The sequence below is a fragment of the Zalophus californianus genome, chromosome 16, assembly GCF_009762305.2.
Source record: "Zalophus californianus isolate mZalCal1 chromosome 16, mZalCal1.pri.v2, whole genome shotgun sequence".
Taxonomy (NCBI): domain Eukaryota; kingdom Metazoa; phylum Chordata; class Mammalia; order Carnivora; family Otariidae; genus Zalophus; species Zalophus californianus.
This window is the reverse complement of record NC_045610.1, coordinates 38,356,223-38,379,212: the sequence shown is the minus strand read 5'-3', so window position 1 is coordinate 38,379,212 and position 22,990 is coordinate 38,356,223. Positions and strand designations below refer to the sequence as shown.

The following is a 22,990-nucleotide window of genomic DNA, read 5'->3' as shown; positions in this document are numbered from 1 at the left end:
AGGGGTCTTTGGATTTTTTTTTTTTTTGTAAAACATTCTTTTATTAAAAGAACAAGTGCTGTTTATGAACTGCCCTTCGTACAAATAACATCCGTTATACAAAGATACAAGATCCGGGTTATGCACAATTCCAGGCTTGGAAGTGAGAGGAGGGGGGCATTGCCTTTTGGGCTGAGGCTATAAAGGAGGTTCTAGAAAGAATGTAAAAGGAGCCCCTGGGTTTGCAACTCTGGCTTCCCCTCCCTGCTCCCCTAGGAAGGGTCTGCTACATTGAGACAGGCTGGGATGGACAGGGGGAAAACGGGGCTGGGAGTCAGGGTTTGGGTCTCCAGTCCTGCCACCTGAGTCCCAAGTTGGGCTGGAGGAAATGAACAAAGGGCAATGAAGGCACCCCCCCAGTCCCCAACTTTTCAGTAGATCAAGTCAAAGTGGTCGGGAGCTGGACACACTTTGAATCCGGATTGATGTGACTGGAAGGAGCCAGGGTGTTGCGCCCCACTTCCTCCAGATTCCCCACTGAAGTGACCTTAATCCGTCTGGGCACCTCTGCCCATTGAGTTAAGGAGAATTGGGAGCAAGCCGCCTACTCCTAACTTGGGCCCACCACACACCAAGGAAGATGCTGGAGGTTGGCAAGGGGAGCCCGTGCCTTTGAACAGTTGTCTGCATTTCCAGTTCGAGGAAAGGGAAGCATGAGGTCCCCCTTTCTCAGAGCTGGCCCCTGGCTCTGGCTCCCCTCATTTGTCTAGGCCCTTCCCTGGAGCCCTTCCCTAGAACTCAGTAACAGGAATGGGTGGGGCGCTCTCAGCCTCAAGGTTAGGGCACCAGAAGGCAGCGGTAGACCCAGGAGCCTGAGGGGAAAGACACACACAAATAGGAAAAACTTAAAAAAAAAAAAAAAAAAAGCAATCTTTAAAGTGTCATTGTCTATGGAGAGGATCCATCAGCTCTGAGCTAAGACAATCAGTGCTACACAGATACCCTCCCACCCCAGGGCCCAGCCCAGCACTCACACACAGGGACAGACAGCCAGCCACATGGAGGTGGTGCAGTGGGGGGCGAGAGAGCCCAGGACCAGGAGGCCAGGGTCCTGAGGGCTGGTCCTGGCTCTGCCCCAAGCCCCTGCCCCTCCTAGGCTTGGAGCTATCACCCGTGAAGCAAGGAACTGGCTCCAACCCCCCCTAAAGATAGGTCCCTTCCAACTCTGACACTCATGCACCAGTCGTGACCTCAAAGCCGGACAGGGGTTCAGCATGCACACCCCCTCACACCTCCACGCTGAGTGTGATCACACACGAAGCTCCTCTCATGCATTTTCAGACTCCATTTCCGCCCTGCAAACCACATCCTTTCTCTCTGCTAGGCAGAGAGAATCTGTGTCTTTTCCCACTCCCCATCCAAATTCGTCCTAGAAAAGGGACAGAGGCTGGAAAAGGAGGGTGAGGTCACTAAAGCCATTCCCCCTGCATTGGGATCCTGAAGATCTCCAGAACTTTCCTATTATAAAGCTCCCTCTGAAGAAGGAAATGCACGACCTCTCTCATGCCCCCCTGCCCCAAATTGAGGGACAGCAGCAATCCATATTCAGCCTGGGTCCCTTCTTCCAACCTAACCTACCTACGGCTGCACCCCAGCCTGGGGAAAGCTGGAAAAACATAGGCTCTTGGAGATGAGAACCCCAGGCTCATGGGTGCTGGGAGGGAGCGGGGAGGTCTTGGTTCCAGTGCACTAAATCCTAGGGACCTCTCACTCTGCCACAGCGGGCTCAGAGAGGTTTTGGCTTCCCTCACTATCCAGAACAGAAGTTGACTTGGGCTCCTAGTGGGCCGGCCTTGGGCAAGGGTGTGAGTGTGAATGAGCAACTCTTCTAAGAACCTCTAAAGGTTATTTTTCTTTTCAGTGGTTTGGGGGCAGGGAATTAGAGAGCTTAATAGATGAAGATGAACAAAATGCTGAGTCCTATCATTTCTTTCTAATTGATATTTAGCATTAATAAAAAGTATTTCTGAGGTCATCACAACTGCCTTCCCCCCACCCCCAAGCCCTTGCAAGTGCCTAAGAAATTGCCTCTGAAGGATTCCCACCCACCCCCTCCTTTATCAGCTCCCTAACATCTTACAAAGTCTTATCAACAGGAATATTAATATTATTTTCAGTATCAGAAAAAAACCAGTTGAGCAGCACAGGCAAAAATATATCTGCACTACGTTTCTGTCGTTGCCAAAAATATACACATCTTCTTTTCTTTATTTAAAAAAAAACCAACAATAACAAAAACCCAAACAGAAACACACACAAAAAATCCACACATGCAAAGACTGACGAGACACGAGCATCAGGGAAAGCTGGAAACGCCTTCTCCTGGCTCCAACCCCAGTGCAACTGAAACAGAGATACAGGCTTCACCCTCGCCCCGCTCCTGGCTGCCCTACCGGCCCCTCAGCCTTTGTCACCAAAGGCTCTGGGCAGGTGGGGGCTCTTTAAGGTGAGAATTGCCCCCTACACCCCGGGGAAATAGCTGGTGGGTGAAGGGACAGTTGTCAGGTCAGCTTGAGCTGAAGGCTCCCCTGGTTGGTGGGGGTGGGGTGCAGGGGGGGGAAGCAAGCTGGCTAATTCTGGGAGGGAGGTTTTCACCAAAGGAAGTGGCACTTTACTCCCCCTCTTTGCCCCATCCCCCAGATCCCTGGGGCTCCCCCTGGGCCAGGGAAGCAGGACCAACTGTCAGTGGGGGAAGGGGGGCTCCAAGGGGGCAGTGAGACCATGTGGGGGTCTGGGGGAGGGAAGGCAGGACATTACCCTGATTCAAAGCCCCCAGCCCCCAGTTACTCTCCAATATTGGAGTACTGTTCTGGTTTTTGTTAACCATTCATGCCCCAGAAAGGGACCAAAGTTGGTGAGGTGGGGAGGGTGCAAACAAAAGCTGGGAGCCCCCTTCTGGTGCTGCCTCATCTGAGCACTGCTCCTATCCCTGCCCTCGGCTGCCCCAGGTCCAGGGGGAGACAGACAGACAGACAGACAGACAGACACACACACACACACACACACACATAGATGCACACACACACAGGCACACACGCTCTCTGAGTCAGGCAGCTCCATCTTCCCACCCTCCGCACTCCTAAATCCAATAGTGCAAACAAGGGGCAGGGCACCAAGAGGGTTGGGCCTCGCCCCCCCTGCCCTCCCCCATCCCATCACCGTCACGGGTGGCGGGGGGCTCCCGAGAGGTGGGGAGGCGTGGGCTTAGTTTGGTGCCGTCTTGCCCCTTCCTCAGCTCCCTCATCTGTGGGCTTTTACAAGCTCAGCTTGTAACCCTCATTAGGGGGCAGGGGCAGGGGACCAAGGAGACACAGTCCAAGGGATCTCTTCTGCCATCTGCCCAAGTTGGGAAGAAACTGCAGGTAAAGCAGGGCCACCCCTTCTTTTGTAAGAGATTTCCGCGCACGGGCAGGCCCAGGGCCTGTCCCCCCACCTCTCCCCACTCAAGTGCTGATCCATTTTATGTGGGGGGTCCAACCAACCCCCCACTTATACCATGGCCCACGTGGCTCTTGGAGGACCTCAAAACATTGCTGAGAGTGGGGGCTCCTAGGTGGGCTTGAAGCCTGTCCTCCCTCTGAGCCCCTCACAAAGGGGTCAGTGTGGAGGGAGAGGGCCAATGGAAGGGGCATCTCTCTCCGGCTCAGTCCTCGGCACCAGGAGCACCCCACACTCCCTGGGCCTCAGCACATGATCTGGGCTGGGGCTCTCCAGTGTCTGGGTGCAGGTGCCTGCTCCAGGCTAGGTAGGGCCCCTCAGGCCAAGATCTGCCCCCTCCATCTGGGGGTCAGGAGGGGCTGAGTGGATTTAGCCTTTTTCCTGGTTGGCTGAGGTTCCTTTGTCAGCGGTCTGGAAAGAGAGGAAGGGAGGCTGGGGGTTTAGGAGGTGTCTGGTTCTAACACCCAGTTGTGAACAGGGGCCTGGGGTAAGACCACTGCTGTAGGACGGAGTGAGGGAGCCCGGCTGAAGCCCCTGCCCTGGGCTCTTGGGCTAAGGCGAGTGTTTGGGTGGGGGTGGGGGTGGAGGGCAAGGTGCCCTGCACTAGGGCACCCAGCTAAGCAAGGCCAGCACCCTGGGCTCTGACAGTATGCCCTCAGAGGAAGGAGGGAGGGCCTTTCTCCGGAGGGCCCACCCAGAGCATTCTCTTTTTCTAACTGGTCCACTCAGAGAGGAAACGGACTTTCCTAAATGGTCTTCTCAGAAGAACCCCATTTTCTAACTGGTCCTTTTGCTATAAGCCCACGCTCGGAGTCTGTCTCTGGCGGAGCCAGCAGAGGCCCTGGGGCCTGGAGCAGGGCGCTTTGCTGACCTAGGGGTCACTTCCGTCCCCCTTCTCATGCTCCACCTCTGCCCATCCCGGAGAAGGTGAGGGCGGACAGGCCGGCCCGGGGCCCCCCTACTCACCCCTCCTTTGGGGCCACTGCCGTCCGCCCCCGCCAGGCTGAGGAAGGGGTTGGTCTGGGCCGTGAGGACTGGAGGACCGCCTGCCGCGGCCACTGCCGCGGCCGCCGCCGCCGCAGCCATGAGACTCGGGTTGTTGCCGAGTGAGGGAGCCACCAGGGCTCCGGCGGGCAGCAGGGCGGGGGCAGATGCAGCGGGCAGCAGGCCCGGGGTGCCCGCAGACAGCAGCGGGGTGGAGCTTCCTGCCAGCAGGCTGGCCATGGGCAGCTGGGAGCCCCCGGCCATCTGCAGCCGCTGCAGCTCCCGCTTCTGCTGGATCTGCTGGATCATCTGGTAGACGACAGTCTGGTGTTCCTGCAAGGGGGTCAGACGGCTCAGGGGCCAGTGGTCCCCGGAGCCAGCTTGCCCTGCTTGGCCCGGGGCACCATCCCATCTCACTGGAGCCATGAGGAAGGAGACCTGGGGGACGGTCAAGGTCCTGTCTCGAACTCCCCACTCGGGGCCTCAGTCTCCCCATCTGGATAAGAAAGCGGTTGGGGCCCTGAGTGTCGACCTGGGGCACCCCTCCCCGGGGTACCCCTGGCCCAGAGCTGGAGGATGTCTGGCAGCCCTGACCCCACCCCCTCGCTGTATCACTTCCTCAGTCGCTATGACAACCACAAATGCCCCCAGGGGTGGTATGACCCCAAGTTGAGAAAGAACTAGGCTAGGTCAATAGTATTCAACTCCCCCTCTTTTTGTTTTGTTTTATTTCTTTTAAGATTCATTTATTTTTGCTTTGAACAGACAAGGCATTGTCAGTGTTCCAAACACCAAAACAATATCAAGGTTTACCTTAAGAAATTCTGCTCCTACCCCTGTTCCCATCTGGCCCCTATAGGTAACCAGTTGAATTGGTTTCTTGTGTTTCTTTCTAGGAAAATGATTGTTTTCTGTTTTTTCAATTCCCTCCTTTTTAAAAGGCAGAACTCCTTTTCTCCAAAGGAAACCTTCGCAGAACCCAAAGGGGCTGCTCTGGTTGAGAGGGTGCCCACCTGCTCAGCCGCAGACCCTGCAGCTCCCCTTGAAGATCCTTGGGGCTGGGATTGGAAATGCTCAGTAACTGGGGGCTCACCACCCTCTAGGATATGAGCACCCCTTCAGCAATGCCCAGGGCCTGAGAGCAACCTTATCCCCTCTGCCCCACAGGGTCCAGTGTGGGGCGGCCCTCGCTCCGTTCTGTGCCTGCCCAGCCCCCGACATGGGCCCTCCCCACGGGGCTGCAGCTGCCTGGGAAGAGAGGGCATTACCGGGCTCAGCTGCGGGGAGGCCAGGAGCTGCTGGAGCTGCTGCAGTTGCTGTTCTTGCTGCTGCAGGACATGCCTCTGCTGCTCGGATAGGCTGAGGCAGGAGACAAACACAGACCGTGGGAAGGGGCAGGGAGACACTCCTCCCCCACCCCGGCCCCTCCAAGCTCCCAGACTCCCTCAGGCCCAGGTGGAGAAAGGCAGGGATGTGCGGTTTTAGAGGACTACAGAGAAACAGAGCAAGCTCAGAGACCACTGGGAGGGAGACAAGTTCGATGGAAGAACTTTCCCGGAAGGGAAATGAAGCCTGGGGGTGCAAGACAGAAACCGATGCTTTTGTCCCTGGAGAGCACATCCAGAGGGCACCCACATCTAACATCTAGGGAGTATCTGGGGCCAAGAGGTGACTAGATTTTATGCCCTGTAAGACTGGAAGAACATTCTTCCTTTTGGGGGGCTGTGGGTGTTGGGGGGAGTCCCTCCCAGAGCCAGCCTCCCCGTTCCCTTCCCCAGGCTGAGCTCTCCCTCACCTGTTAAGACAACCTGGCAGCTGCAGCGTGGGGGCCCCGCCAGCCTGGCTCAAGCCCGCAGGGTTGGGGGCGGCAGCCCCATTCAACCCCCCCAGGAGCCCATTGAGGGGCAGGGCCCCGCTGCCCGCCAGCCCTCCCAACAGCCCCTCAGCCATGGGCATGGCCCCCAGCCCTGCTGCCCCCGGTGCCCGGCCCAGCCCGTTCTGTGGCTGGGGCGGGAGCGGGGCAGGGGCCCCGGGCAGGGCCAGGGGCAGAGTAGCGGGGCTCTGCTGGAGCAGGGGCAGCGGTGGGGGCGTGCTGTGGAAGGACAGCGACGAGCTGCTGCGGCTGGGGCAGCCTGAGTGTGGGTCCTGGGGAGGGAGGGGGAAGGGAGGGGTCAGAGGGGCGGGGGGCCAGCGTGACCTTTCTGGCCCCCGGCCCAGCACCCACCAGCATTCTCACAGAGCACAGTCACCCCACCTCACCCAGGCAGAGCCACCCAGGAGGAAGAAGCCAGACCCAGGGATAAAAGCTAAGAATCCAAATAGTCTTCACAAATTGCGTTTACAGATCACTTCCTGGGGGCCCAGCACCCCTCGCACTCCTTGTTAATCATGAACAGTGACGTTGGTGGTGGCCATCTAGTGAACTAGACCCAGGGTTCACTGCTTGCCCCAAACTATCTCTTTATTCCCACATACGGGTGAAGCCATTGATTCTTAAGCAGGCTAAGTAACTCTGCAGGCAGAAGAAGAGCAGCTGGAGGGGAAAGGCTCAGGTTCAAATTCTGTGTCCACAGTTCACTGGCTTCTCTGTCTCAGTTTCCTCACTCATAACATGAGGGAAATAGTAGTACTGTTCCATAAGGTTATTGGAAGACTAAACAAACCAATGCTTTGAAAATCTCAGCACAGGACATGATTTCAGAGGGCAAGTGTGCAATCAATACTCGTTAGGGCTACGATTATTGTTGCTCAAGTATACACCACCCCGTTTGTTTGATTTCAATAGTAACCACAACCTAAGGATAGACTGCTCCCCCCAACACCGCCGATCACAGGGGGATTACTGGGTGCCAGTTGCTGTAATAAACCTCTCCCAAATACTTCTCAAAGAGGCCTTCCCTAACCACCTCCTAACTCCAGAAGAATCCTACCCTGATTCTGCCTCACAGCCCTTAAAATATTTCCATTTTCGCACTTTTCCTGGTTTGTAATGGTTATTTTCTTGGATCGCTAGTCTATCCTCAGGAGCGGGGCTGTGACTGTTTTGCTCATTGATTGCTTGGCCAGTGCCTAGTATTAAGTAGGCACCTATAATTATTATTTAATGAAGGAAGGAATGGATCGGTCAACCAATTGCTCAGCCAATCACTTCACTGCCCAGCCTCCAATGGCTGCAGGGTGGAGACGAGACCGGAAAGCCCTGGTGCTTCCCCTCCTGCCCACCCCTTGCCTCCCCCCTGCAGCGCCCACCTCGGAAGACGTGGACAGAGAGTTGTCCAGGCCAAGACTGTTCTTCCCCGGGGGGCTCTTGCTGGTGCTTAAGGAATCGCTGCTGCCAGCTGAGGGAGGGGATCAGGTTAGAAGGTCAAGGGCTGGAGTCGGGGCCAGATCGTCCGACTGCCCGGCAGAGGCTCCCACTCCCTGACTCGGTGGGAATCCCCTTACCTTGGGGAGGCAGGCCATAGGGCCCAGGGACTGGGCCGTTGGCAGCAGGCAGGGCGGCAGGCAGGGCGGGGAAGGGCACAGAAAGCTGCACATTGAGAATCTGCAGCCGCTCCTTCTTGGCCGTCAGGCTCAGGATCTGTTCCTGAAGCCGCTGGTTTTCCTTCTGCAGCGCGTGCAGTGCCTTCAGCATCTCCACGACTGCAGAGAGAGGGTGAGAGCGCCTGAGCCCTGCAGGCCTGGAGAGGCGGGGCGAGGGCGGGGGGCGGGGCGAGAGAACCGGAGGCGGGGCCTGGAGGGCGGGGCCTGGCGGAGGAAATCAGACTCAGACCTAAAAGAGAAGGCGCCTGCTAGCAATAGCAAGAGACTCAGGTGAGCTCGGAGAGGCGGGACCCGGGGGCAGCCAGAGGTGTGAGGCCTGGGGGCGGGGCCTGAGGCTGGGGGTCGAGGCCCTGACTGGGAGAGTTAGAGGCCGGTGGAAGTTGGAAGTTGGAGCCTAGTAACGTAAGGGCCAGAAGGCCGCGGAGGCCGAAGGCTTGGCGCACAGGTGGCGTGTCCAGCAGCCGGGCCTAGCAAAGGTTAGATGTAAGGCTCGGGGTAGCCAAGAGTTAAGGCTGGGGCGGGGCCAAGGGGCGGAACCTTAAAGAAGTTTGGGGAACTCGGAGAGAAAGGTGACCGAGTCTGGGGGTCCTAGGGCAGGTCTCCCAGCCCGGCCCCACCCCTCCTCACTGTTGACACCGGCCTCGCCGTCGCCCTGCTTCTCCAACAGCTGCTCCATGTTAGTCGTTCCGGGGGCCGCTGGGTCTAACTGGCCACCCCCGCAGGGTGCAGACGCTGTCTGGTCAAAGAGTGCAGGGAGGCTGCTGATGGGGGACCTGGGGTCGGAAGAGAAAACCGGGCTCAGGCTTACCTCACGTCCCTACTCCTGTCTCCCTCCTCCCCCCTCAGGGGTTCCAGTCGTTCCCTCTTGGACCCCACCCTCTCCTGGCGCCCGTCTGTCCATCCCCTCCTCCCTCTAGTGTCCCCCCAGCCCCGCTCCCAGCCCCTCCCCCAAACCGCCGCCCCCTCCCTCACATGGAAGACAGACTCTCCTGGGGGGAGGTCCCCCGACACCGGAAGCTGCAGTCCTCCAGGTCTGGCTCTTGGAAGGAGAAGGGGAGCAGGGATCAGCGGGGAAAGGGTGCCGTCGGCCTCACGGTCCCCGCCTGGGAAGTGGGTGCGGGATCTGGGACTTTACCGCAGACCCCTTTCCCCCAGGATCTCCCCCAACCCCAGACTGGCAGTTCTAGCTCGTAAGGCGCTGGGAGCCCGGGCTTGGAAACCTGGCCCCTCGGGAGGCACAGCCATGGGATCTGGTCTCTTTCCCTTTCTCTAGGCAGAAAGGCGGCCGCTGCCTGGCTTCTTTCAGAACCACCTCTCAATTTCTTTCCTGGTGGATTCAGGGTTATAGAAATTCAGGGTCTGGACAGTCCTCAGTTGAACTTGGACCTGATACTTGCTATGTGACCTTGGGCTTGAAACTAATCTCACTAAAATGACTGTTAGGAGGATTAAAAACAAGGTAATAAATGTGAAGTGTCAGCTGTCCTGCAGCAAGCCCTTCATAACTGCAGCTATTATAATTAGTCTTGTGCGACTTCCCATATTCATAAACTCCTAAGTTAGACTGCAAAATCTTTTGCTGGGCCACGGAATTCCAATTTGGATTTTGGAAAAGGTAGTCACCCTGCGCTGTCAGATCATTAATTCTGGAATCGGATTCGGCCCCTTTAAGAAGGTTTACCTGAACTGGCGGCCGGGAGGTGAGCCCCGCCCCCTAACCGGCCAGGTGGTGTCTCTGCACCAATCAGCTCTCTGGCGCTGGGTTGACTCTCCAGGGAGGGGGAGGGGCGCTTGTGATCCTCCCCCTTAACTCCGAAATACCCGGAGCGCAGGTTGCCCAGCTGGCGGATTCGAAAGGTCCCTTCCCGAGGACTAAGAGGCCGGCAGGGAACTGGGATTGGAGTCAGGACCAGAATGTGAGCTCTGGCTCTGCCTTTCTCTACTTCAACTGCTTTGAGCAAACCATTAAGCCTTTTTCTTCTGTGAGCAGCAGTAATTCTGCCGGTCCTGTCCCGTCTCTCCACGGTTTTGTTTTGTTTTGTTAACGTGAAAGTGTACCCTGGTTTGTTGTGTGTGAATTTTTTTTTTTTTCCAGGGCGGGCAATGGCCAGAGGGAGGGGGCAGCCGGAAAGTCCTCCCATCTGTCTGGGGTGACATGCAGGTGATGGGTGCCCCTCAGGTCTTTGGGAAGAACAGGGAATGGGGTCAGAGACACATACCTGTGTGGCTGCTCTCGGCTTGGGTGAGGAGGGGGTTAACGGCACCCATGGGGGTTCCAAAGATGTGGGTAGAAGGGAGGCTAAAGGTAGAGCCAGCCAGAGAAAACACCTGAGGGAAAGGAGGTAGAGTCCAGCCTGGTGGTTATTCTTGGATCTAGGGCACAACTGTGTGTGTAGAGGGGGAGGGGATCAGGTGTGCTGGGGAGGAGAAGACCAGAGAGGGAGACATTCTGGTGGCGACCAAGCCCAATCTCTCCATCTCTCCCATGGAGAGCTGGTGTCCCAGGCAGCCTGTCTGTCCCCCACCTGCCCAGGGATGAAGGAGCCCAGGGGTAAGGCCTCACCTGAGTGGTGGAGATAGAAGCAGAGGAGGAGGGGAGGGTGCTGGTGAATGGGGAGCGGCTGAGGCGGGGCAGGGCCGAGGTCCCTGGGGGCCCCAGCAGGCTGGAGGAGAGGGGGGTGCTGCAGACAGCCCGCAGCATTCCACCACTGCCACCATGGGAGATGGGGTCCTTATTACTGGTGTAGATGCCTACAGGCACAAGAAGGACACAGAGGGAAGCTTCGGGTCACCACTCCCCCCACCCCACCCCAGACCCCAGGCCCCTCCTCAGTCAGGTGTCTGGGGCAGCCCCTCCCCAGGGATAATACTCCCCCGGATCTGGGGAGTATCACATCAGTCTAACCCTCTTGCTGCAAAGCTGTCACTTCTTGCCTATGTGACATCTGCTTGACATGCCTGCTTATTAGACTGCCCTGCCCAGGCCAGGGGGATTCCAGGCTTTTCTAATAGGTAAGTCCTACTGGCAGTCTACTCCAATCTCTCCCACCACGACCCTGCAGAAGACAGGAACGGGGGAGTGTCTTAGAGCTGACTGGCTCTTCCATCCTTTATCTCCGTCCCTTGGAGCATCTATCCCATTTCCCTCTGACTGTATGCCTATGCCTCTGTTCCCTCACTAGACTGGCTGGGCCCTGAGATGCCCAAGGGTCACTAACCTGCCCCTAGCAGGGGGGACTCCAGGCTCAGGCTGGGAAGGCTCCCTGAAGGCCCAAAGGTGCGGGAGGCCAGACCACCCAGGCCAGAGCTGACCAGGGACCCTCCGGAGAAGGGCGAGGCAGCAGTGGCAGTAAAGCCAGCCAGCTGGGCACTGGGCAGGGAGGGAGCAGCTGGGCCCCCAGCCCCCTCCTTGTTCCGGCTGCCCTTGGGACGACCTGGTCCATGTCGGCTCCTCTTGCTAGCTTTGTGCTTCTTCTCCTTCAGGCCTGTCTCAGGGGTCTCCTCCGTAGGCACAGGGGCGGCACTCAGTGTGGGCATTCGCTTGTGGGTGCCTGCTGAGGCCCCGGACCCCGAGACGTGAGGAGACTTGTAGTCTCCAGGGGACGGGGCCCTGGCCCGGCCTGAGCTGGAGGTGGTGGTGGAGAAGCGCATGATGGGCCCGAAGCCAGAGAAGACCACCTTCTGCTCAAAGAGGTCAGCTTTGGGGGGCTCGGGGGCTGAGGGAGAGGGAGGGGCTGAGGGGGTAGGGGCTGCAGGCTTGGAGTACTTGTCCTCCTCTGGCTGCTCCAGCTTGGGGAATGCCGAGAAGTCAGGGGAGCTCTGCAGGGACGAGACTGCACAGAGGGAAAACAGAATTACAGCTGGGCCCCAGATCCCACCCCCCCACCCAACTGCACTAGCTGGAGAGAGCTCTGGTGGTGGGGGGGAAGCCTGGGTTCCTGTCCCAGCTCTGCCTCTGTCTCTGTGTCTTGGGATGAGTGTCCCCCACCCCAGCTTTCCCACGTGCCATAAAGGGGAGAGAGAACTCCTGCCCAGCTGACCTCACTGGACTAGAGAGATTATAGAAGATATCATTAGTGTTGGTACTTTAAAAATGGCACCTCATGGCCCAGGTGCGGGGGATAATGAATACTGTCCCGGCAGTGGGGGGGGTGTGTGTGGGGGGCCTGAGAAGGAGGGGTTGAGGGGAGGGTCCGGAGAGGAGTCACTTGGTGGGGAGCCCCCATCTTTAACCAATTTAAGAAGCAAATGAGACGCAAAGCAGTGCGCAGAGGCCCTGGCTAGAGAAGCTCTGGGCCGAAGGCTGTCCCGCCCCCAGCTTCCTCCAGGAAGCCCACACTCACCTGCAGGCTGGAAGGGCCCCCCAGAGGAGGAGGAAGAGGAGGAGGAGGAGGAGGAGGAGGAGGAGGAGGCGGAGGTGAAACTGCTCACACCTTTCCCACTGCTCAGTTTCTTCCCCTTGTGACTCAGGCTATGGCTGGAAGACTTTTTCCCCTTCGAGTCCCTGCTGCTCTCAGAGGTCTCCTGAGTGCTGGCCTCATGGTGCGAGGAGGATGAAGCTGAGGAGGGGACCTGAGGGAAGGAGGAGAGGGCAAGGCTCAAGGCCAGTTCCCTGGGCTCACCCGGACCTGGCAGTGTGACAGGACGACACAGGGACACAGGGCCCCAGGCGCTAGGGGGAGAGTCCAGGTTGGCTTCGGGAAGGACTTGTGGGCGGGAAGCCCAGATCAGGGAGGTGGGTGTGAGGAGAGGGGAGTCTGTCTGTCCTTTGCCTGAGGCAGAGGAGAGTGACAACAGTCCCTGAGCCTGTCCGGATGTGCCCATCGGTTCAGTCATCCACTGAAGAAATGCTTAGTGGGTCCCAGAAGGCTGGACTTGTGCTGGCCGTGACGTGCGCAGGGCAGAGGGAGCACTGCCCAGGCCCCATCCTTGAGCCCGCCAGTCACCACCCTTCCACCTGGCAGACACCCCCTCCCCGGGCCGCCCTGGGCCCTTCCTAGACAACCTGAGCTTGTAGTGCCAAGCCTCTGCCAGCACAGCCTCTCCTTACTCTTCCTGGGAAACTTCTCATCCTTCCAAATCCAGCTTGGAAGTCCATGAGACCACCTAGATCCCTGGGGTGGACCCAGTCACTCTGTCCTTAGTTCTAGGGCACCGTGTCCTCACATCAGCCTTGTCAACAGTTGCCACACTGCACTGGAATATCCAGTCCCCACATCGGAGGCCTCCAGCACGCCCCGGAGGGCAGCATGGGCTCTGGGGTCAGGCAGGGCAGGCTGTGGGCCTGGTGGGCTCTGCCATCTACTGCTGTGTTATGTTGTGCGGCCTCTCAACCTTGCTGAGCTTCAGAGTCCTGACAGGGCCAACGAGGCCTCTTTGGAACTGGCACAAGGAACAGAGAGCCAGATACAACGCGTGGGGCCAACAATGGCAGACGCTGGTAGCCGCTCTGAATATACCGCAGACACAGACAGTGGCCCGTGCAAAAGTATGGGCCTTGACAAGCCAGACTGCCTGTGTTCAAATCTCCACTCCCCCACTTACTAGCTTTGTGCTTTTAAGGTAAATTACTTAATCTCTCTATGCCTCGGCTTCTTCATTTATTAGACTGGGTTAATAAAAATACCAAAATCATTGGATTATTTTGAGGATTAAATGAGCTAATCCCCACAGACCCCTTCCATCCTCCTGTTCGAGAAGGGACCCTGGCATGTGATGCGTGAGTGAGTTAGGGCTTCGTATTACTGCCAGGGATGGTGCTTTTCCTCCTGATGGAGACCAGGTATTCAGGGACGGAACAAATGCTAGAGGAAGGACGGATCAGGGGACGACAGCCACCCTGTGCTGCCCTTCCCCGGGCGGAGTCCTGGTCTCTGTCTTCCTCTTTGTTCTTTTTAACAGCTGGAGTTCTGAAGGGAGCCAGATGTGGTTCTGAGAGCAAGGGAGGAGAGGGGCAAGGGGGAGGGGTAGCTGAAATGCTGGGGTGGGTGGAGGGGGATGGGCAGAAGTCTCCTACATGTCCAGAGGATACCTGGCCCCTGGGAATTCCCACATCTCTGGCCCTATTTCCACCTGCCTGCAGGCCCCAGGGAAAGGTCAGAGGGCATGAATGACAAGCTTTTCCAGGTGAACCCTGGGAAGCAGGCGGGGAGAGGGTTACTGGGACAGTTGCCACAACATCACCCTGGAAACCCGATACCCGAGCCTCCTGCTAAGATGCCCAGAGCTCTGCCAACGTCCTAAGGTGGGTGGAGGTGAGTGGGGTAGTAACGGCGACAGGAAGAAGCAGTTTCTCCAGGCCCCGGTGCTCCTTTGGTGTGGGGGGTGGGCGGTGGGGGGAAGGAAGGGGCGCTCTGGCTTGGATTAGAGACTCTGTAGCCCCTAGGAGGGCCTGCTGGCTGTTCCTCCAGATGTTGCCCATTTCTGGAGACAGGCCCGACATACCAAGCCTGGGAAGGGTGGGATGAGTGGGGGTTTCGGGGTGCTGTCCGTAGGCCTGCCCATGCCACCATGGGATTTTGGTTGGGAGACAGGCTCTGGGCAGTGTCCTGACGTGGGGGAGGGGTGAGAGCGAATGGGTCCTCTCTGCCTATCTCTGGGGAAATGGGCCCCAGAACATGAAGAACCAGCCTGAGTACTGAACCCGCAGACAAGAGCCCAGTGCTGACGCGCTCTGTCTGGACAGAGGCAGATGTAAACATCTGGCAGCCAGCAGGCAGGGCAGCACCCCCACCCCACCCCGACCCTCCTGGTTGGTCAGTGACTGGTGGGGCTGAGGAGCATAGGGTAGAAGGGGGGAGTGGAGAGGGGTGGGGTGGGGAACAGAGGCACAGTAACCTGAAGCTGCTGGGGGCTGCCCAGAGTCCCTGGCTCACTCCTACCCCTTGCAACTTGTCTCCCTCCCCTACCTCGGCCGCTCCCCTGCGTGTGGGCAGCAGTACCTTGTCAGCAGTGGGGACCACAGGCGGGGTGAGGATGCTGGGGGGTGACTCAGGCCGCTTCTTGTGCTTCTGTTTAAGGCGTTCTTTGTCCTTTCGACTCTAGGGAGGCAGAAGTGACCAGATCTGGGTTGTGGGGGGACAGTCTGGTTGAGGATACACATGCCATGTGCATGGGGGGAATAGTCCCCTCTCAGGGATGGGCTTTATGGGCATCATCTCCCCCTATGGAGAGACTGGGAGACTTAGGCTGGACAAGAATGGCTCAGGCAGGTTGCCCTGGGAGCCAAAGGCCCCTCCCCCTCCTCCTCACTGCTTGCTAAAAATAGCCTGTCCCATTAGCACATCAGGGACACAGAGTACCACACACAGGAGCCCGCACCTGCGAGGGTGTCCACCTGGGGCCTGGAGCTGTGCATGCAGCTGGGATAGGAACCAGGCACCCTGGGATGTACAGCACGAGGGGACAGAGACAAGGGGGCTGCCCCATGGCTAGACTGTGAAGGTGTCTGCAAACATGCAGGGCCGTGTGTTGAGGGCTTTGGAGACACTGTCATGTCACGAGGAGGGTGTGGAGGAATCACACAGAGCTCCAGGGAAGCCGGGCCCTCACCTTACCCTCCCTGACCCTCGTGTGTCACTTCCTCAGTCCCCTCCTGGCCTTTAGTGGCCTCATGGGAAGGACGGGGGCAGGCCCCAAGGCCTCAGGGGCACCTTGTGGTGGTTTCCTGAGTTATGTGTTGGGGCGCCTGGGGGGCTCAGTCGGCTGAGTGTCTGCCTTCGGCTCAAGTCATGAGCCGCTTCTCCTTCTCCCTTTCCCCCTCCCCCCACTTGTGCTCTCTCTCAATCTGTCAAATAAATAAGTAAAATATTAAAAAAAAAAAAGAAAGAGTTATGTGTTTGTGGGTGTGGGCAGGAGAAGAAAAGGGAGAAGACATTTACCTTCTTCTGGCCCCTTTCATGGTGAGAAGGGTGCTTCTCCTGCTGGGTGGATGGAGAGGCTGACCGGCTTCTCCGGCCAGTGATAAAGCCACTGCCACCTCCCCCTGTGCCACTTCCTCCTCCGGCCCCTCCACCTCCCCCGCTGCTATGCCGGGATGTCTTCTGGGGAAAGAAGAGAGAGGAATTGCCAAACCCTCCTTTCACTAGGTTAGGACAAGATTCCTGGAAGTCAAACGATCCGGGGGGCCAGTCCCTCCCACCCTGCTTGTCACTAAAAGGACCTTGTGTCTTCAATGATGCTTTGCTCAGCAGAAGGCATTCTCTAGTCTCAAATCCTAGAGCTTCCCCAGTTGGCTTATCCAACGCACAGATTCAGCAACTGAGGCCCAGAAGAGCTAGAGGCGTCTTGGCCCTAACAAGGAACCACTGGAGGTAGAACAAGGGCCCGAGTCTCTTATTTTCTGCCCACATCTTTCCATGGTGCCTCTTGGCCCATCTCAGGCAGCCTGAGCCACAGCCCAGTTCCACCTCTTTGCTGGGGTAGAGACTGCATGGGGGCCCTCCTGGGCAGTCCCTGCTCCCCTGCACTCCGCCCCATGCCCCCTTCCAGATACTTCGCTCCAGCCATCAGCCCTTCCCTCTCTTGATCCTGGCCCTCCCCCTCCATCAAACCCACAGTGGGTCCTTCTGTCCCAAAGGACCTGATGCCCTTAAGAAGAGGGAAGTAAATATGCACAACAGCAAAAACCCAAATGATCCTTGTTCTGCCTCTCCATCCAGCCAGCGGCTGCCCCCTCCTTCCCTTTACAGCTGAGGACTGCCCCCTGCCTGACAGCTTCACCTGTCCCAGACTTGAAGGTGTCCCCTCTAAGGTCACCCACTACCTCTCAATTGCCAAACCCAAGGACTAATTTCAAGCCCCGTCCAACCCAGTTGCTCCCCAGTGGTGGGTACCGCTCCTACCTTTCCAAACACAAGACTCTTCCCTTCTCGGTCCCCCTCACACCTTGCCCCACCCTATACTGGTGGGCACCTGAGGATTCCAGTCCAGCCTTCTCTCCTTGGGGCTGCTACCACCACCCTGCTGGGGGGGGGAGGGGCAACAGCCACCACACCTGAATACCCCCATGTGGCCCCTCCTGTTAGCCCCACGGAGCTCCCTACCTTGTCCTAAGTTGTCATCAAACCCTGAAACCAAGGTGACCATATAATTTATGATCCAAACCAGGACACTTTTGAAAACAAAAGGGGGAACTATTAATTACACCAGGGTGACAGGCACAAACTGGAACTATCCAGGGCAGAACAGGACATAGGCCAACCCTACAGAAGCCCACTGCACCCCCCTGTTCATAGCAGGCCCAGGTGCCCAAGCACTGAGAGCCTGGGTCCTCTGTCCCACCCTCAAATCCTCCTTCTCAGCCACCCGCACATGTAGGCCTGTCTACCTAGAAACAGTTCTAGAGTCCAGCCTTATCCCGCCAGCCCCCCTTCTCGCAGCTGTCTCCCAGCCTCCAGCCTCAGCCCTTGGGATCCAGCCTCACAGTGGCTGCCAGGGTAATCTTCCTAAAAAATAAATCTGATCATGTTACCCTCCTGCTTACAAGCCTGTGGCCCCGGGGCGCGGGGGTGGGGGTTAAGGTCCAAGCTGAATTCCCAGTCAGGCTGCAGCCTCCCTCTTCAGGACACCTCCAGAGTTTCTGGAGCATGCAGGTCTCTCCACAACCATGGAATAGAAGCCCTCCTCCAGCCTCTTCTTGGGCCCCAGAAGTCCAGGGCAGAGGCCAGCCCTGCTCTGGCCCTGCCTGGGCGTTGTGGTCATCTCCTGCCTCACTCTCCCCAAGCACCCTGTTCTGTCCCCCAGTTCTCTTTATCACCTCAGGACTTGGCCCATGCCAGTCACGCCACCTAGGACTCATTTCTTTCTGTCTCTGCTTGGCAGGTCCCCAAGGAGCTTTCCGATCAAACTCTGTGTTCCAAATCCCGCACACCAGCTGTGGGATAAGTTACACGACCTTGGTGGGTCTTGGTTTACTAATCTGTAACATGGGGAATACTGTACACCCAGTTCTTAGGGATGTGGGGAGGACCACATAAGATGACACATGTAAAGAGCTTTGCACAGAGGCCAGAGCAAGTCACCCCCACAAATGTCAGCTCTTATTGCTTCTACTTGCGCTTAAATGCTGCCTCTTCCTCGAAGCCTCCCAGACTCTGACAGGCAGGGTCTGAGCTGTCTTCTGGGACGGACCACCTGGCTCAGCCCTCATTCACCTCCCACGGGCTGTACCTCAACCCCTTCCTTATCCAGTGGCACAGCTCCTCACAGCAGGGCCTGGGCTCCCTCCATCTCCATCCTCCCAGCACCTGGCTCCAGCCTGGCCTGGAGCCCATACCCTCCTTAAAGCAGGACTGACTGACCCACTCACCACCCGGCGGACAAGACTCACCATTTTGCTGAAGTGGTATTTGCAATAGCCACAGTACTTGACGTTGTCCACCTCCAGCACTTCTTCCTCACACAGCAGGCCTGCCATTTGGGCGCTAAGTGAAACAGGGTAGCCTGAGAAGCGTGTGGCCGCAGACCAGACCGGCCACCTTCTTCCCACCGTCATTGCTATCGCCACCAAAAAGACAGTGGGCTGTGGCAAGCCTCGAAGGGGGCTGGGCCAGCTGCCCAGGGACTCCAGAGAACCCTGGGGGGGGGGGGAGTGGCACAGGCAGGGGTCTCACCAGGTGACATGGAAAGCTTGCCGACATCCGTGGCGGTTACAGGTCATGCAGGCTCCTGAGGCCGCCTTGCTCTCCCGGCCCTGCTCCTCACAGATGTAGCATGTCTGCAGGACACGGTACAATCATCCCCTCCTCCCTTCTACCCGAGGGATCCCTTGGCCTTCTCAGCTCTATCGTCTCCCCGGGATCCTAGGCCAGCGCTATCCAATCGAAGTTTCTGCGATGATGGGAATTTTCCATACCGCGCTGTCCAATACGGTAAGCCATAAAGCACGCAGGCTACTGAACGCCTGAAATGTGGCTAGTGCGACCGAGGAATTGGGACTTTAAATCGTATTTCATTTTAATTTACATAGCTGCATGTAGCTGGTAGCTACTGTATTGGACAGCAGTGCTTGGAGGGTGAGCCCTGTAAGGCCAGGGACTATGTCTGCCTTGCTTAAAGTCAGCTTATTCCCACCCCTGGGCCTTTGCTCATGCTGTTCCTTCTGCCTGGATCCGGAACCCCACCCTCCTCAAGGCTGGCCTCAGCCCACATGTCTTTTTCCTTGACCACTTTATCTAACGTCAGACCCCCTACGAGGTAGTCTTTATTTTTGTACCTTGTTTCTTTTCTTCACAGCACTGACCACAAACTGAATTTATTTTATTTGCCTGTTTATTGATATTTACAGTCTTCCCACACAAAAGCTTGCGTTCCATGGGGGCAGAGAACACATCTGTTTTGGTAAGTGACCCCGTGCGCCTGGTACTTCGGCCCAAGTCTGGTACATAGTAGGCATCCTGTACAATGTGTTCAGTGAATGAATAAGTGACGCGCTTGCTCAGGTCCACGACCCAGCGTTACTACTGCCACGGAGCCTACTCGTCTCCAGGAGTTCCAGAGCACAACAGGCAGGTGCCTGGCAGGGGAAGGCGCCTACCCACCTCCTAAGTCCCCCTTTGGCTGGACAGAATCAGATTACACTGGATGGAGAGAGAGCTGGAGGGACCCCAGGACAGCTGGCTGGTACGGGGCCGGACAGGGCCCACTGACCTTGTTGAAGCGGTCATGAGGCACGTACTGCAGCACGATGGGTTCCATGGTGAGCACGTTGGCGAACTGTACCTCCGGGATGTAGAGGGCGCACACCACGTGGGCCCAGCCTGGGGCGGTGGGGGGACAGCCTGAGACCCTGGCCCCTCACCACCCCAAGCTGCACACGGTCCCCCCTCCACAGCCTTCCCATCAGATTCCATTGCCAGCAAGGGAAGGAAAACCCAATCTCCAGCCCCACCCTGGCCACCCCAAAATAGTCCACTCCTGCCTTCCCAGACCCTGCTCAGGGGGCCTTGCTGACCTTGACCGATGAGCTCTGGGGCTCAGGGCCCCCCTCACCTCCATTATCAGTCCTCTTCAATGCCCCGTCTTTGTGTGGGCACAGCTCACACCTCTGCCAATGCAAGGGGCACAGGGATTTTGGGGGGCTTCCCAAAAGGGGGTGGGGGGATCTGCTAAGCTGGGCCCTTCCTGAACACATTCACAGGGCCCCAGGATGAAATGAGCGGTCTATGGGGGATAGGCAGGGGTATGGAAGAAACCGGGTTGGCTATGAGTGGTAATTGCCGGAGACGAGCGATGGGGACATGAAGTTCATTATAGTATTCCCTCTACTTCTATACATGTTGGAAACTTTCCATAATAAAAAGTTCAAAAAAACTAACAAAAATAAAAGGCCCAGTGCTGGCTGGGGGTGGGGCAGAGTAAAGGATAAGCTGAGGGAGAGATGGGTTGGTGAGAGATGTGCAGGAAACAGGAAGTCCTATGTGACAGTCCCGCCCTAGCCTCAGCCTGAGGCTGATTCCCCTAGTTTAACTGGGAGGAGATGCTCAGGTGTACAGAAGCGGGGAGGGAGTCTCAAACTCACCACCCTGGCTGCTCGCTCCTGAGATTCACATTTCCGGCAGAACCAGGGTCCCGTTGGCACCTGGACGATGCCATAGCAAGCTGGGGGTAGGGGAGAAGAATCACCAAGTAAATCTGTCGGCAGTGGCTTTTCTCAGAGCAACTGGGGGAAGGGGGTGACTCTAAAGGAGGTGGGGCTGCTCCCCTGTCTAGAGTCACTCACTAGACAGCAGGATCACAAGGAATGCCTAACAGCACATGGCCAGCCTTCAACCACACAACCAAGCACTCCAAACAGGGATGAGAAGTCTGAGTCCTTGACTTTAAACTTCTAAAAGACCCCCACCGCCACCCCATGCTCTTTCTGGATCAGTTTCCCAACTCCTTCCTGGGAACAGTCTTCATCATCAAGAATAGAGAAAACCAGAGGGACAACATTTACGATAGTCAAACACGTTTTGTTGCTATGGGGGGAGCATTTCTTAAAGGGCCAGTAAGGGAAGAGGTGGGGAAGTAGGGGGTCCAGGGACCTTATCTTAAGCCTCTAATTATAATAGGTACAGGTCAAAAGTCAAGGCCAAGGGCAGGTGCAGTGCAGGTAACCAATAGGAGAGCGGCGGGAAGCCCGGACAGAGACAGCATTAAGGGTTGTCCCAGGAAGGGGGGGGGGGTTAGCTGACTGTGCCAGACAGGCGGGAGATGCCAGCCTGCGCCCTCGGCAAGACTCCTCAAGGAGTTAACTCCCGAACCATGTGCTGTTGGGGGAAACTCCAAACCTCCCTCTTCTCAATTCCCGGCCCCCTGCACAACCTCTCTCCTATCCACAGCTCTTCCCGGAGGATTTTAGGAGTCTCTCTCCCCTGGGACCCTTCTCCTCCCTTCCCAATTCCGCTCCTCCCAGTATCCGGAAGCGGGAGGGGGGGATGACCCCCCCTTGACCTCTCCCTCCGGGAGCCGGGACCAAAATAACCGGGCGGGAGGGGACACCTCGCAGGTAAACATTCCCCCAGCAGCCCCGACACTGGCGGTGTGGGGCGCGGAGAGTGCACTCACTGCCCCCTAGTCTGTCCCCAAACTCCCTCAACTTGGGGTGGGGGGCGCGGGACTGGAACAATAGGCAAGAAAACAATGCCTGACCCGGTCCTCCAGGACCGGGCGGGGGGAGCCCCCCGACGCCTCCCTTCCCTTCAGGTAGGGTGGGGGAGGGGCGCCCGGGCCCCGGGAGGTCTCCGGAGGGCGCGGCCCCGGGGCTCCCCGCGCGCGCCGCCCCCGGGGTCCCGCCGCCCCCAGCGGGCCACCCCCGTACCTTGGTGGACAGCCACGCTGCACGCGTGCCCATCACAGTAGACCAGCGGGTTCTCGGCCCAGCCCCTCTCGTCCGAACATACGCAGCAGCCTCCTACCATCTCCTTCATACTCCCATGAGCTCCCTCCGGGGCTGGGGCGGGGGGCCGGCCGGCGGGGGTCGGGGGTCAGGGGGGGAGGGAGGGAGCGGGGGGCCGCGCGCCTCCTCGCTCCCTCCTCCTCCTCCTCCGCCGCCGCCGCTTCTTTTCTTTGCCTTCTCCTTCCTCCTCCTCGGCGTCCTCCTCCTCCTCCTCCTCGCTCGCTCTGTCTGGCCGCCCCCCCCGCCGTGCTCTCGCCCTCATGCCCCGACGGGCCCCCCCCCCCCCCAACAATAAGACCCGCGCGCCGGGCTCGCCCCCTCCGCGCCGCGCGCCCAGCTACCAGGGCCGCCCGGCCGCCGCACAGCCCGGGCCCGGCGGGGGAGGCGCCGAGTGGCACATCGCGGGCGCCCGCCCGCCCCGCGCCCGCCCCGCGCCGCCCGCTCACGCGCCGCCCCCCCGGCCCCCCTGCCCCGCCGCGGCAGCCATGGCCGCGCGCCTCCGCTCGCTCCCGGCCCGCCCGCCGCCCGCCGCCGGGTAAAGTCTTAGGTTCAGGGAACAAAGCCTGGCTTGGTAGGGAGCTTTTCGCTCGCTCGCTCCGCGCGTATTTTCCCTTTCTTTTTCTTTCGGTGGCTCTCGGTGGTTGCTCCTGAGCTCTCCCTCCGCCTGCCCTTCCGTCTCGGCCCCGGTTCTCCAATTCTCCATGCCCCTCCGCCCAGGTCTTCGTCTCTGCTCTTCAACTCCAAGGAAACTCAGAGGTGGAGATCAGAGGAAGGGGCGCTAGAACAAACGGGAGATACGTGGGCCGCTCGCCCTTCCGTGTCTGGGGGGGTGCTCCTTGGGTGGCCGCTCGTGGGGTCTTTCCTCGGAGGCCCCTCTGGAGGGTAGACACTTTCACATGCAGACATTTGTTCATTACACAAATATTTATTGAATGCTTACTATGTGCACCCGCTGGGATAGAGCAGTGAACAAAACAGGTACTGATTCCTGCCCTCAGGGAGCTTCCGATCCAGCTTACAGACTCAGACGCGCGCGCACAGGGACTCGCACCCCTTAGAGGCACACCGAGGCACCCACAGACACAAACTCACCCCCAGCCTCAT

At 58.2% G+C, this 22,990-nt stretch overlaps 1 protein-coding gene across 3 annotated transcripts; it reads right to left on the bottom strand.

Annotated features, from left to right (window-relative positions):
• Positions 1–13: 13 nt before the first annotated feature.
• On the bottom strand, positions 14–22,257 carry MLLT6 (MLLT6, PHD finger containing). 3 transcript variants are annotated; one of them, XM_027624880.2, is made up of 20 exons: positions 21,809–22,257; positions 20,525–20,604; positions 19,996–20,050; positions 19,654–19,763; positions 18,618–18,721; positions 18,335–18,428; positions 15,885–16,046; positions 14,946–15,044; positions 12,438–12,576; positions 11,223–11,837; positions 10,568–10,755; positions 10,224–10,332; positions 8,977–9,043; positions 8,632–8,777; positions 7,906–8,103; positions 7,711–7,799; positions 6,257–6,606; positions 5,730–5,820; positions 4,444–4,794; positions 14–3,888 (listed from the first exon to the last, which is right to left on the bottom strand). In XM_027624880.2, exons 1-20 carry the CDS (start codon positions 21,915–21,917, stop codon positions 3,847–3,849), a joined length of 3,198 nt encoding a protein of 1,065 aa, XP_027480681.1. In that variant the 5' UTR covers positions 21,918–22,257; the 3' UTR covers positions 14–3,846. The 3 variants fall into 3 exon arrangements, with proteins under 3 accessions (XP_027480681.1, XP_027480679.2, XP_027480678.2); XM_027624878.2 differs by having other exon boundaries at positions 12,348–12,576; positions 15,885–16,043; XM_027624877.2 differs by having other exon boundaries at positions 12,348–12,576; positions 21,809–22,256.
• Positions 22,258–22,990: the final 733 nt, after the last annotated feature.